This window comes from Stegodyphus dumicola, chromosome 1 (assembly GCF_044657685.1).
Source record: "Stegodyphus dumicola isolate Sdum_Otavi_A_Nest chromosome 1, ASM4465768v1".
Classification (NCBI taxonomy): Eukaryota; Metazoa; Arthropoda; class Arachnida; order Araneae; family Eresidae; genus Stegodyphus; species Stegodyphus dumicola.
The window spans coordinates 56,924,103-56,938,844 of NC_140768.1; the positions used below are offsets into that span (position 1 = coordinate 56,924,103).

At 32.5% G+C, this 14,742-nt stretch overlaps 1 protein-coding gene across 1 annotated transcript in view; it reads right to left on the reverse strand.

The window, feature by feature from the left end:
* LOC118181945 (transport and Golgi organization protein 2 homolog) overlaps positions 1-14,742 on the reverse strand; it is a 93,276-nt gene that overhangs the window by 40,249 nt on the left and 38,285 nt on the right. Inside the window, exon 2 of the mRNA XM_035351187.2 lies at positions 5,831-5,956. Coding sequence (XP_035207078.2) covers positions 5,831-5,956 — 126 coding nt within the window. The remainder of the gene's footprint in view (positions 1-5,830; positions 5,957-14,742) is intronic.

Below are 14,742 nucleotides of genomic sequence, written 5' to 3' on the forward strand. Positions count from 1 at the left end.
CATGATTGATTGCTGGCTTATGATCAATAACGTGAGGGTGCCAAACATCAATTATACTATGGACTTTGAGAAAAAAGATTATTCGAGACTCTACGCCGCTCTCTTAGATGCAGGGCTTAACAATATCACTTCCGAAGCCGGATGTCTGATCAACTATGAAACCTTTAGAAGTCTCTATCCAATCATATGCTTCAACTTATCTTTTCACGAGCCGTACGTAAATGTTAGCAACCTGATGATTGAATTTCACTGGAGACTGAAGAGCAGCCCTGATGATAAGTATGTATTTTACTTTGTTTTGAATGAGAGAAAGAGATGCAAACTCAATATGGCAGAAAAGAAGATCATAGTGTTGAATACTTTAAGGATGTAATATTTAGAGATTATTTTTAGATTTTAATAGATTGTAATCTATTAAAAACTTATTTATATAATAATAAAGATGGCTTGGTATCCTTTTGGAATATACTATCCCAGAAAAGCGGTGGGTCTTCGCGGTCCACCTGGAATAGGGTTTAAACTCACAAACGATGGGAATTATGATATGGAATACAAGGTGCTGAAAAACTGTAAAGATCCAGTAGACGCCAACGATGTCACCACGAAGTCCTTCGTTTCCGGAGAATTGGAGGATTTAAAGCTGGAAATTAGGACACTTTATGATGTTATGACCAACAGAATAGAGGAATTAAAGCTGGAAGCTAGGAGAAGTAATGATGCTATGGTAAACAGCTTTAAAAATTATTCGTCAGAGACTTCGAAGAAGCTTAAAAGCTTGGAAATAGGATTCAAGCATACTGAAGAAAAATTACAGGAATATACTCAAAGTGTTTATATATGCGCAGATCCTCCTGAAAGCGGGTACAGCAGCTCAAAATTTCAGAAGGTGACATTTACTTCGTTCAGTAATAATTTACTGAATGGAGCACTCATGACATTGAATGAAAGTGTAAAGGCTAAAATAACCTTCTTCGCACTCATAGATAATAATGGTACTTATCTTGAAAGTGTGGTTGAAGCTCAAATTTTAAACGGTAATAAGATGCTGCGGGAGTTCAATTATAACACCGAACAGGTATCATTTATAAACTATATTAAGAAAGATAAAGAGATACAAGTATTCGTTAAGACTAAGGACCTAAAAACTTATGTATACTTGAAAGTAGAAATTCTTTTGTGTTTATAATAAATGGCTGACGTAAATTGGAACGATATTTCGAAGACCGGTTTGTTGGAAGGACAAATCAGGGCATTACAACAGAATATAAGTTGGTCGCTCGTGAGTCGATACTCGACTCTTTCGGAGGAGTTCATCGAAGAATTCTCAAATCAGGTGAACTGGAAGGTCATTTGTCAGTATCAGACGTTATCAGAACCATTTATAGAAAAACATGAAGGTTTAGTTGAATGGTATGAAATCTCCAAATACCAGAAATTGTCGGAACCCTTCATGGACAAATATGCCTATAGTTTAGACTGGGAACAAGCTTGCAGGTACCAAAAGATGACAGAACCTTTCCTCGATAAACATATAACAAAAGTGCATTGGATAACAGTTTCCCACTACCAAGTACTGAGCATAGACTTCATGCGGAAGCACAAAGACTATATCGATATGGTTCTTATCTCTTCCCAACAAACACTCACTGAAGATTTCATGAGGGAATTCGCAGAACAGCTGGAATGGGAACGAATTGTCAGATATCAAACCTTTAGCGAAGAGTTTATCTTAGAACACCAGGATAAGATAGACTTTTGTCATCTGATGACTTATAAACACCATTTACTATCGAATGCCTTTTACGAGATGCACTATAAAAAACTAATTTGCATCCTTCTAACTAACATATGCAACAGAAATTTATATAGATATAGCAGCGAAAATGAACCTTAAACCTAGTAATTTTTTAATGCTGTGTAGCATTAAAAATAAAATAACTACCCGCAATTTGTTATGATCGTGTTTCCGTTTTCAACGTCCCGCGTGGGGAAAAAAAAAATCGAAGCGAACGCTGATGAAATGACCTTGGAGTGAAACGTGTTCCTAGCTTGAGGAAATGATAAGTGCTTTTTCTTTATTCTATCGTATACGTCACGACCTTGACTGCGTCTAAATGCGTAGTATTAGAAAGTGACAACAGATGGCAGCACCTCACAAAACATGTTTGATATGTTACATTTATAAGACAGTTAGCAATTATTGAATACGGGTACCCTGGCTGAACGGTTAGCGCGCAGGACTACTAACATCAAAGTCCCAAGTTCAAACCCCGACCTCTCCCGGATTGATGGTCTTAACCTAGCCAAAAAGACATGTCAGCTTACTCTCGCCGTTGAACCAATAGAGTAGCATTCACCGTTATTCATAAGTGGGATCCCCGACGCTAAAGCGTCAGAGTCTTACAGTGTATGTCCTCTATGTTGTCCTATATATGTTGTATATATGTCCTATATATGTTGTATATATGTATGTCCTATATATGTTGTGCGAGAGGTGGTCTGTGAGCCCTGTGAGTCCAGTCAGACCACAACTCCAGGTGACTGAGAAAAAGTTGGAGGGCGCTGCGCCCTCCAACCTCTACATTGGGAAAAAGTATGATAGCTTATCTTATCATGATGGTAAGGCCGTCTATATTTACTGTGTATGTGCGTGTTGTAATGGCTGTTCGCTCAAAGTTTAGTCCAATGGGGGAGAGTGTCCGCGGGGTCCTTCGGTCATGCTTGCGGGGCCTTCCTGGCTTTGTTCTCGGTACCTCGGCGAGCGAGTCCTTGGTATCGTTGGTGAGTGTCATCATAGTTAATTACTACAGCTTATGAATATACTGATCTCAGAGTCATTTCAAACGAAGGTTTCGTAAAATTTCGAGGGGTCTGATGAAACCTAGTGAATAATAAAAGCATTTAAAGAGATGCATTCTATATGTAAAGATGGCAAATATTTATGACTTATTCGGTGATATTAGAGCTTTATATAGCTCAGGTAATAACAGCAGAATGTGCGGCCTTGCTAGAATGTGTCAGCATTTACTGACTGCTGTTGAAGAAGAAACAGATATGAATAATAATTATCCTGAAATTCATTCGCTAATTTTAAAATATATTATTCAAATGTATCAAATACTACACGAAGAAAAGAATAGTAAGGTACAGAATATGGGTTATGACACTCTATCAAAAATGACCAGATTTCTTTTGTGTAACTAAGCCTACTTTATTTTTTAATGACTCTAAAACCATTAAAAAAAAGTTATTGCTCAAATTTAAACATGTTTCCAGGTTGGGCTTTCCCGACATCTTTACTTCCTAAATAAACAAAATAAAGAGGTTTAATGCCATTGAGCTTTAAATAATCAGATGCTTTGTTATTACATCGCTTCGGTAAAGATACAACACACTCAGGTAAATGGACTATTATTTTTTTACCATACTTTGTGTTTATTTCTCTAATTTCTCTAACCGGATACTTTTCATTGATATTAAGTTCGCTCATTTTCTTGAACTCATTGAGAGAACTAAATGTGTTTAATTCTTGTAACAATTCCATCTTTACATATAGAATCCATCTCTTTAAATGCTTTTATTATTCACTAGGTATTATTAATCAATTACCCATTGTCTCTCCTTTGACGCTCTAGAAGCCATACATAATGGTGCACTGATGGGGGTAATCTACTGTGCATAGCCAAAGAGTAAAGGCCGGGCTCATAGATCATCACCTGTTTACCATCGTGGTAAGATAGAGGTTCAGAGCAAAAGTTGGACATCAATTCAGTGTCCAACTTTTTTGCTCTATTATTTGAGCCAGAGTTGTTTTATGTTTCGGTTTTACATGTTGTTGTAGTGCGTGTCCTCTGCCAGACAGTGAAGGCAGATATGATGACAGTGATCGTCCCCGATAAATATGAAACATACGTGAAGACTGCAGAGGACGAATGCCAGTGGATTATGTGGGGGACGAATGCCCCTTGCAAAAGAAGCATGCGATGAAGAGGAAAAGTGGCGTTTGTAAAAGCGGCGTTTTCTAAAAGTGGGTTCGATTTTTAATGGAGGGTTGGAGAGCTATTGTTTTCTAAAAGTGGGTGCGGTTTTAATGGGGGGCTTTGAGAGCCATTGTTTTCTAAAAGTGGGTGCGGTTTTAATGGGGGCTTTGAGAGCCATTGTTTTAAAAAATTATATGGGTGAAACAGAGCCATTACATTTCTAAAAGTGGGTGGGATTTTTATGGGAGGGTAAATGGCTCTGCGCCAGCTCCGGCATATATACACTACTTTTAAACAGAATTTAATATGCTTGTTTGAAACAAATACATCTTTAAAATTCAGGTTGAAATTAAGTTAAATAATATTTAACGCAATACGAATTTTCCTCCTTTTCTCTTTAAATTGAGTTTTTTAATTTTTAATACTTTTTTATTATAAATTATGCAGTAAAATATTCAGTTACAAAAATACGAAAATTAGTTTCGCGCACAAATTACACATCAGAAATCTTAAATCGCACACAAAATATAGATATTAGGTATTAATCTCATAATTTGGTTTTCAGTTTCAAATACATTTCTGTTTTGAAAACAATTCATAAATCACAGTAAAACATATAATTTTTTAAAACTTTAGAACGATAATTTAGAACTTCGGTAATTAATATATAAGTAATTTCCAGAATAATTTTTTATGCAAGTTCACGAGTTTTATGCAATATAAATATTCTACCAACAAGAAGGGAAACACCGTTCACTTTTTCATAGCTAAATTGATTATTAATATTGAAATTAAAAGATTACCATAAACTAGCCTAGTTTCCTAAATGGTCTTCTTCCCATATTCAAAATCTATCTGTTTTTTACTTATTGCGCAACAGGTATATTGCCTGTTGCGCTCATATAAAAAGGTTGTCGTAACACGCATGCAATAATTTATTCCATTTTTAAGTGTTTTTTACACATATATATATATATTAAGTGTTTTTTACATATATATATATATATATATATATATATATTTACATGTTTGTTTAAATTTAAATATATATATATATATACATAACACACATCAGCTGCATTCTACAGGATTAATGAAGTTCAATGCACCCTATTTAAATATGGACAATTTTAAGTACACGTTCACAAGAAAACACAATTTCCAAAACAATCTACCAGATGCTGCTTACAGCACAAAATAAAACTGCATCTGTGGGCGGTATCACTATAAAATAATTAAAGAATGATAGAATTTTGTCTTATGACACTGGTTTTTGCTAGCAGTATCAAATAGTTATTTTATACATTGCGATGCTGATAACCGGTGCAAGTGTAACATCTGGAGCTCTGAGTACATCAGATTGTTTTATACTTTTTTGAAATAAAGAATTAAACGTGTTTTTGAAGAGTGCAGTTTTTACCATTCCTGCGCAGTACTAAATGTACAAGTACGAAACTTTGCCACTACTATCAGGATATCGTAAGGTTTCGTGCTTGCTGATGTCATATAGGAATAAAAGAGCAGCACAATTGTTAACTAAATGCATTACAAATGTTATAATAAAGTAAAGCTGGAGAAATATTTTATTACTAAACCCAATGCTACGGCAAGCCAGACATGTCCCAGACGCCTCTTATGTTTCATCCAAATATAACATAAACATTTAGAAACTGATGCAAAGGCAGCTTCACTCCGAAAAGCTGACAAATCACAAACAATTGTTACACTCATAAATAGGTTAAAAAAATCATATAAGAAATTCATTTCATATGATTAATTAAGTTGACATTTTTCTTCAAATTAAATTTTGCACCATAATAAATTTTCACTTTTTTAAGATAAAATATTACCTCGATCCTTCTTAGTTCCGTCCATATCTGCTAAGGGTCTCATCAAATTTAACAGTGACGCCACTTGACCGTTAGTATTCATGCCTAACCAAGTTCCGCCTTGTTTCCCTTCTTCAATATCCATACCTACAAGTAAATTAAAAAATATAAAATATTACTCTTTCTCGCTGTTGATTTAATAATGTGTGAAAACATTTATAATAGAAACTTAAGCTATGCGCTTTAAATGAACCTTAAATATGGACATTTATTTACCCACCTTTTTTTTAGCTTTTCTTCAGTTTTATAACAGAAATGTTTGTAATCTTTTCACGATGCAGAGTGATTCATAATTCCCAGCCCAATCTTTAAAAATACACAGAATCAAAAAATACTCCGTTTTTGTTTTAAAGTCAAAGGATGTATTATTAGAACCGTCGCGCACGAACTGTGCAATATTCCCCTTGTTTAAACATGACATTTTCCAGTTTAAGCACTCGGATGCACCAATAAATTCAGGCACCGAACCTGGCATTCGAAAAGCATATTTTGCCCGTAATGGAGAATTTTATACAACTTTCGTGAGGGCATTTACATACCCATTATATAGAAATAAAAACGAGAAGGAAAATTTTCGCAAAAATTGTATCGCTTCTCCGTTAGGCTGAATTGTCAAATGTTTGTTGTTCTCGAAATACATGATACCTTTGAAAATGTACTGCAGTTAATGCGTCGACATTATCAGGCATATTTTGCTGTTGCTGGCAGGTTTTCTGAATAGCTATTTAAAACAGGGTCTATCAGAAATTTTGATTCATTTCCTGAAAAATTTCTGCGTAGTGCCTACAAGCGACAATAGCGTGTATACGTTTTTGGACAAAAAGAATAATGTTTATTTTGGTATATACAACTCTCCTTTAAAGTTTGGCAGAGAATTATAAATAATTATGCATATTATTTCATAAGACATATAGCATTTCCCTAAATAGGAGGGTATCCAACTGATAATTTTTAAAGAAAATGAGCAAACTGATTTGTTACATTTGTAGTAGATTCAGTCTGATTTAAATTTATCAACTGTCAATAAAAGATAAGTAAATCATAAATTCTGAACAATTTTATGTAAAAACTAAGAGGCTAGAAATTGAGGAAAAAATAAAGATTCAGAATAAACAAACGGCGCTAATCACATTGCCGACATCAAGTAAGTTCAATGAATAAAGTTTACACGTCGGTATTTCAAATAAATTTATGTGTAAGTACAATCCCAAGTTCAGGCCCTAAACAACCTCGTGAATTTTTACAGGTGAGTGAGTGCTTGGGTATTTTGTGCATTTGTTTGTATTAATTATTTTATAAAATGAACATTTCATTGAGGAAAACAGAAGCTATTGATGAAATATTAAAGTTTCTGCGGAAAATAGAATTTGTAATGAGGAAAAAAGAGAATGGGTTTATTTGATTTTAGAAGATTATATCTGAAGAAGAAAAGGCTCTTCAAAACATCTATTAGGTGTTTATACGGGGGCATACGCTTTGTTTAACGTATAATTGTTATTTTATTCTTCTGAAAAATTTTTCATTTAAATTCCATAAATGGTTGAGGTTTGCAAGTCAGAAGTACTTTATATAACTTATGAATAATACATTTTTCGAAGGTAAGTTTACGATCTTAACAATAGCTTATACTTTTACATAATGCATTTCAAAAGCAAACAAATATATTGCTTTAAATATAATTATCTATTTCTTGGCAGATTCATCGACATTTTTGAGAGATATCTACAGATTTACAAAAGTCAACTGAGTCTATTTTCAGAGAAAGATATTCCCTATTGAGTGTTTTTTTTTCTTTCCAAGTAACATGTGCATGAAAAACTATTTAAAGTAAAAGAAATAAACAGGTTTGTTACATATGTTCTAAATGATTCAACATTCAAAGGAAGTCAAATTACGCTTCCAGTATCCTGCATTTTCCAATGCGAAATCGTATAAAAATCTGATGCTGTTTCCCTTGACAAAACTATACAAGTCGTATGACATTGACCCGGAAAGTGGCATTGCAACGAACACAGAAAGAAAGCTGCGGTTACGGCCAAAATCTGACCAAGGTTTTTCAAAACTTCCGCTTGAGACAATGATTTATGCATCTCAGATTTCTAAAATTCACCATGCCTAGTATCTCTACAAGGTTTCTTCTTTCTCGCCTTCTGTACTATTGATTTTTGAATGATGCTGAGTAACAATTAGTTAAGAATCTGAACGATTAAATGTTTGAAAATTAGACTGCAAAGTGTTAATTAAAATAATTTTAATAAGTACCTAACGAATTCGGTTAATTATTTTGTTACAGACGTTTATACGAAAAATATTAGTTAAAATTCTTCCCGTATAATTTTCTGCCCATTCTCATCCGAAAGCATAAAATTAATTCCCATTTCATTTATAATTATGAATGAATTCGTAATTTCATTTGAACTTTCTATGATTTACATGCCAAGAAATTTTAAATATATCAGAATTGTCAAGAAATTCCTATTTACAGTATATAATTAATAATAATATATTATTTTTTAAAATAAATTATTTTAAAAATTAGCTGAATGGGAAATAATATTAAAGTAAACTATAATTTAAATAAAAGTTTATGAATGTTCCGAGTTAGCAGGTAAACGGTTTATTTCAAATTGTAAATAAAAGCTCACAGTTAAGACCGATTACGGCTTGGCTGAAAGCAAGTGATACAAAAGGACTAGAAAAACGAAATACAAACCTCGTGTAAAAATAACCGAAATCAATATAAGTGTATACTTTTCTTTATATTTATAAGGTTATTATTTAAATTAACCAATTATTTATAATTTAAGCTTTTACTATAACTTTTCTTTTTCATTTCCTCACCAAAATGCAAATGAGTAGCCATAATCTAAACTAAGGTTTTTGGCGTTTTAAGACAGAGCCTGTTTCTGGTTGCGTGTTAACCCTATGCTTTAGTTCCTGCCAGCTCTGACAGTTACAATTATTCGGCTTTGCATTATATCGCTGCTGACAACTTGATGTAGACGCTTCGATAGAATTACTGAATCAGCTTCGAGTATCATATAAATTGTGTAGTCTTTGACTGCTATTGCAATTTAACTTAAATTTGTCTGTCCTGTTTAGTTGCATCACCACGAAGCTGTGACAGATATTGTTTGCACAAAGAAGTGCGTTTATGTTTTAAATTATGTTTAAATAAGAAGCTTATGCAAAACCTTCTTACGACTTGTAGTTACTGCAGACATAGTGATAATTCGCTTCACATCTGATAGGGTTATTAGACCATCTGATAGAGTAACTACCAGTTCCAGATGAATTAGAGCCCCGTATATTTATTAAATGTAATAATAATTTATATGCATTAATACCATATCAATATTACAAATGCGTTAAATATAATATATCTTGAAGTTATGTGAATCTGTGTAGTGTGGAAAAATTAAATGATTTCCAAATTTATATATTATTTGAAATACATCACTTGAAGCGATAAAATATTGACAAAGAGGTCACATGGTCACTGCCACATGAGGAAAAGGGGAAAGTGGAGCGAAAAATGTTGAAAAATACTGCTATATGCTTATTTCCGACCCTTTGTTCTAGCTTTTAATTTACATACAAAATGCTAATGACAAGCATTTATAATGATTTGAAGAAAAGTTTGAAGATGAGTTTTATTTAAAATCCTCGCCGTGCCCTAAACCTCATTTTAAATACATTCTTTCAATACCAGCAGATGTTGCCTTAGTTCCTCTTTCAATTCCTTTACTCTTATTCACTGTTTAAATAAGCTATGAGTTTAGAAATCCAGTTTCAATTACTTTTCATAAAACTTTCTTTCGTCAAGTCGTCAAGTAAGCACTGGCGTAGAGAGGGGGGAGCGGCAAGGGGGTCTCGACCACGCCCCGGGCGCTGCTGGCAGAAGGGCGCCAAAGGGTCTCCAAGACAAACAAGATTTTCCGGAAAATTTCAGTTCTTATTTTAATCAATTTCTGATAAATATATTTTAAATTTATAATTATTGTAAAATAATTAATTATTTCCTTTTTTGATTTGTCTTATAACATATGTTAAATATGACATTTGCAATAAATCAATCATATATCTCCGTATACAAAACGTTCTTTCTTCTTTCGTTCTGAACACTTTATTTTTCTAAAATATTGATATACTTTTATCTTCTTAAACGAAATGCAAGTACAACCACGCTTGTTATTTTAAAAGATAACGAACAATATAGTCTTTTATTATATTATAAGCACTTCGACCTTGAACTACGTATTATTAATTCGGTAGCCGATAGAGATCTTTGTTATGAATTTTACTTTTTAACATCTACTCGACGATTCAGTTAACAATGTTCAATAAAATAATTGAAGAGCTATACAATGTTCATCTTTTATTACTATATTGTTTGCAATTCACAATAAAGTAAGTTCTCCTTTTTACATTTTATTTATTGCTGTTGTGCTATTCAAAAGTAATAGCTTAATTAATATAATAAAAATTCATTTTTATTTAGACCTTGTCAATTCCAGGAAAAAAAACTTAGCGGTTCTTAGAATCGGAAAAGAAAACTAGAGCTAAAAAAAGGAGCTCAGAACTCAATAATAAAGGAATCGTATTTAGTAATAAAATCGTAAAAGCTAAAACCAGGAGATAAGAAGGATGAAGCAGGAGATAAGAAAACCAAAGTCAGAATCAGATTCAGGTTGTACTTCTGTTGCTGCTAAACTTGTATGCGATAAAGCATCACAACAAATAGAAAACTCTGAAGATGGGGGTTCTAAGTACATCAGAAATTCCAAAACCATGTCCATATCTAATAAAAAGTACAGAAAATGCAACAGAAACACTCACTGTAATTTCGGATGTTCGGAAAGATGTTGCTTATTTAAAATTCAGTAATGATATTGAACCCGTTTCACACAGAAATGATTATTCGTTGATCTCACATATTTCAAAACGATTTCAGTCTAAGTGCAGTAGGAACAACAGCTAATCGTCTAATGTTAAAATTTTCGTTTCTAGACGAATCGGTAATGAAGAATAAGGAACTGAAATTAACCGATCTCAGTTATTATATTCATCAAAAAATACTGCAGCGCACTGCTTTTGTTGGTTACTGTTTATTACATCAAATTCCGCTACACAATCATCATTCGTAACAACATCTGGTTTTAGTAAATGGAGGGAAAATGATAAGTTGATTAGCCGATGAAAGTCCAAATCATCGAAAATCGTTTACAACTTGCAAAAAAACAGTAAAAAGATAATTAATAAAATGGGAATCGATGAATCATTAGAAGCAACTATACAATCCGAAAAAGAACGGTAGCGAAATATATTGCAACGAATATTAGCCTGTATGAATTATACGAATTCTTCCTACATGGTGATGTTTAAAATCTAGCGTTTCAAGATGGTACAAATGTCGAAAACCTATTACCTTTACTTGTAGTTCAGCTTTATCCACTACTAGTAAATCATCTTAAAAATGTCATGGAAACACCAAGAACTGTCTCATACCTATCAGCACAAATTCAAAATCATGAATCCATTCATCTTCTGACATCTACAGTTCGAAATCAACTCACAAGTGGCATCCAAAGAAATAAATACTATGGACGATTCTTTGATTCGACTCCTGATATCGCTTATCAGAATAAATGTAAGTTTTTAGGTATGTAGATATTGATTTTACCAACAGCAAAGTTTCTATCAAAAAATCTCTTTTGAGATTATTTGAAATACATGTTAAAGATGCAGCTTGAACTGAAAATACAATTTTAGGAAAATTAAACTTTGATCGGATTTCATTAAACAAACCGTAGATCGCAATTTTGTGATAAACCTGCCTGATGTCAGGTTACATATTTGGTGTCCAACAAAGAATTATGAAAAAAATAATAAAGCATTATTTGTAAATTGTACTAACTGCTCATTAAAATTTACTAGGAGTTACTGCAGCTAAACAAGATCCTGTCAATATAACATGCTTTGGAATAATTGAAAACATATATCTATTTTCATCCCGTTCAACATTACGATAAGAATTACAAAATATTCTTTAAAGAAAACTGTTAAACGTGAATCTGAAACACGGTGGAGCGCCAGAGTACAGGCGGTTGGCGTTATTATCAATGGGCTGGAAAACTTGGTAGAATTATTAGAGAAATTAGCAGGGACAGTATTACCACAAGTCACCAGAAGTGAAGCTACAATTTTATTTCAAAATACACTAAATTTTAATTTCATAACTTTAGTCTATTTCTGGCATGAAATCTTGAGAATTGATAGTGTGCAGCTCAGATTACAAGATCCTAGAATGAATTTGAGAGAAGCGTTCCAAGATCTTGAATCATTAGCAACTGAACTTGCAGAAATTCAACACGAAATCTGTGATGAGGTAGTTGATGTTCGTGAACAATTCGTGTAGAATACGCCGAGAAATATCCGGAGAGCAGGCTGGAGATGTTGGCCTTTCCGCAGAAAGTGAAATTTCTCGCGATATGAATTGCGTTCTTAATCGTCTGCAGCAAAAAAAGTTCACGATTAAGTGATCTTAGTTCTAAATTTTGGTTTTTACTGGACGTTGAAAGTTAATTAAACAAGGATAATATTAATAATGATCTTGAAAAGAATTGCAAAAATTTTGTGAATTTTATAATACAGATTTTAATGGAACAGAACTCTAAATCGAAATACGTAATTGCAAGATGTTACTCCACAGTAGAAAAGAATTGGTCACAAGTGGCTTTTATAATCTTGAATGGCGAAGATATTTTTCCAAACTTGAGAATGGCACTTCAAATATTCCTTAGTATCTCAACATTAATTCCTACCTGTGAACGTTCGTTCAGCAAATTGAAATTTGTTTTGATATATTTGAGGACGACGGTGAGACAGGATCGCCTAACTCACCTAACATTTTTAAGTATGAAAAAATAAACATTTGAAATGATCGACATTGCTGAAAATATTGATAAATTTGCTCCGTGAAAGTCAAGAAACATTTATATATTGTAATTAACACTATTAATGTATTATATATATATTTTTTTTATTTCCAATGACGTGCTCTAGCCGTTTATAGGCGTTGCCCGCTGCTAAGGCCGGAAGCGGTGGTCTCTTTATCATGGAGCCACCTAATAGGTGAACCGCCGTTGCCTCCTATGAAGGGGACAGACAAATTACATCCATGCCTTCTCCAGTATTTGAACCCGGGCCATTTGGTACAGCAGTCAGAGTCATTAACCACTTTTCCGTCTAGGCGGCTTGTATTATATATTAATATTATTATTAATAAATATGTGCACTTATACATAAGCTAATAATTCATAATAATTTATAATAAGAAAATTTTCCATATACTATCTCCAAAGAACACGCAAAATTCAATTTAAAACCATGAATGAAAAACAATTTTTTTAGTCAGAATTTAAATGAGTATTTTAAATAGTAATTTCAAATCTTGTTTAAAAACCTTCCTAGAAAAATCTTAAATCGCAAAAATACCAAAAACAAAAGTAAGTTATAAAGATTTAAAAAAAATAGTTATTGTCATTGATCGTAGATTAATCGACTTATTTGGATTGAGTATTAATTTTGACTTATGGTTTGAGTATAGCAAATTATTTGATGCTTACTTGGAAGTAAGATGAAACACTCTCTTAATTTAGTTGTTGTTAATTGATGGTAGATTGGTTTATTCCCTTGACAAATCGATTAATCTGCGATCAATGACAATAACTACTTTTTTAATATTTAGAATTTACTTTTGGTTTTGGTATTTTTGCGATTTAAGATTTTTCTAGGAAGATTTTTAAACAAGAAGTTGAAATTACTATTTAAAATACTCATTCTGACTTAAATTTTTTTTCATTCATGGTTTGAAAGTGAATTTGTGTTCCTTGAAGATGGTATATGGAAAGTTTCCTTATTATAAATTATTAGTTTATTACTTTGCAGCTTTAGCACAAGTCATAGGCTTTTTAATTTTCGTTTAATTGTTTTATTTTGTACTTATATATAATATATAATAAAGTTTTTTCATTGTTTAAAAACTGTATGTTTCTTAAAACAATTATATAAATATGTAAAATAAATAATATCTTTTTAACTGATTCTAGACTGAATTTTTCCACTGATATCTAGAATTTTTCCATTGACACAGATAAAATTCCATATCCAATCCTAGTCTTGATTTTTTAACTAGATCTTTTTGTTCCAAATTTAAAGCCTATCCTGAGCCTGGGTTCCTATTTATCCCGAAAAAACAGTATGGAATTCTGTAGAAGCGTAGTTAGGTAGTGACTATTCGTAATATATTATAGAGTAATTTAAAGTAGGCATTCTATTATTATTTATATTATAATCATATTACGATTATGTTCTATATTTTATATTACTGTACGTTTTTCGGGTTATCATGCCCCCGGTGCCAGTTATGTTCTCTACGCCAGTGCAAACAGGATGTAGAGGATATCTGCCTGGAATATCTTATTTCTTTCCTGTCCCTTAGGACAGTACTTGAGATGGTAAATTTAACCTTCGAGCATCAAGATAAAAAATTGGTGAATAAATCCACAATTTAGACTGTCTCTCAGTTTGCAAGCCTCAGAGGAATTGAAGAATAAATTATTTTTACGAATAGAATCAGATTTAGTTTTCTATCAAAACTCATTGCAATGAGATTTCAATGATATATAATTCTTTGCATTCTATTCTATTCTTATAGTAAGTGATTTTACACAAATGAAAGAAATATTTCTTGCAACATATGGCGAACAACATATACTTAAATGGGGATGTAATAAACGTAAAAGGTTATTTTCGTCCGAAGATGATTAATGCTTTATATTTATGATGCTTATGTTTTGGTATCATTGCTT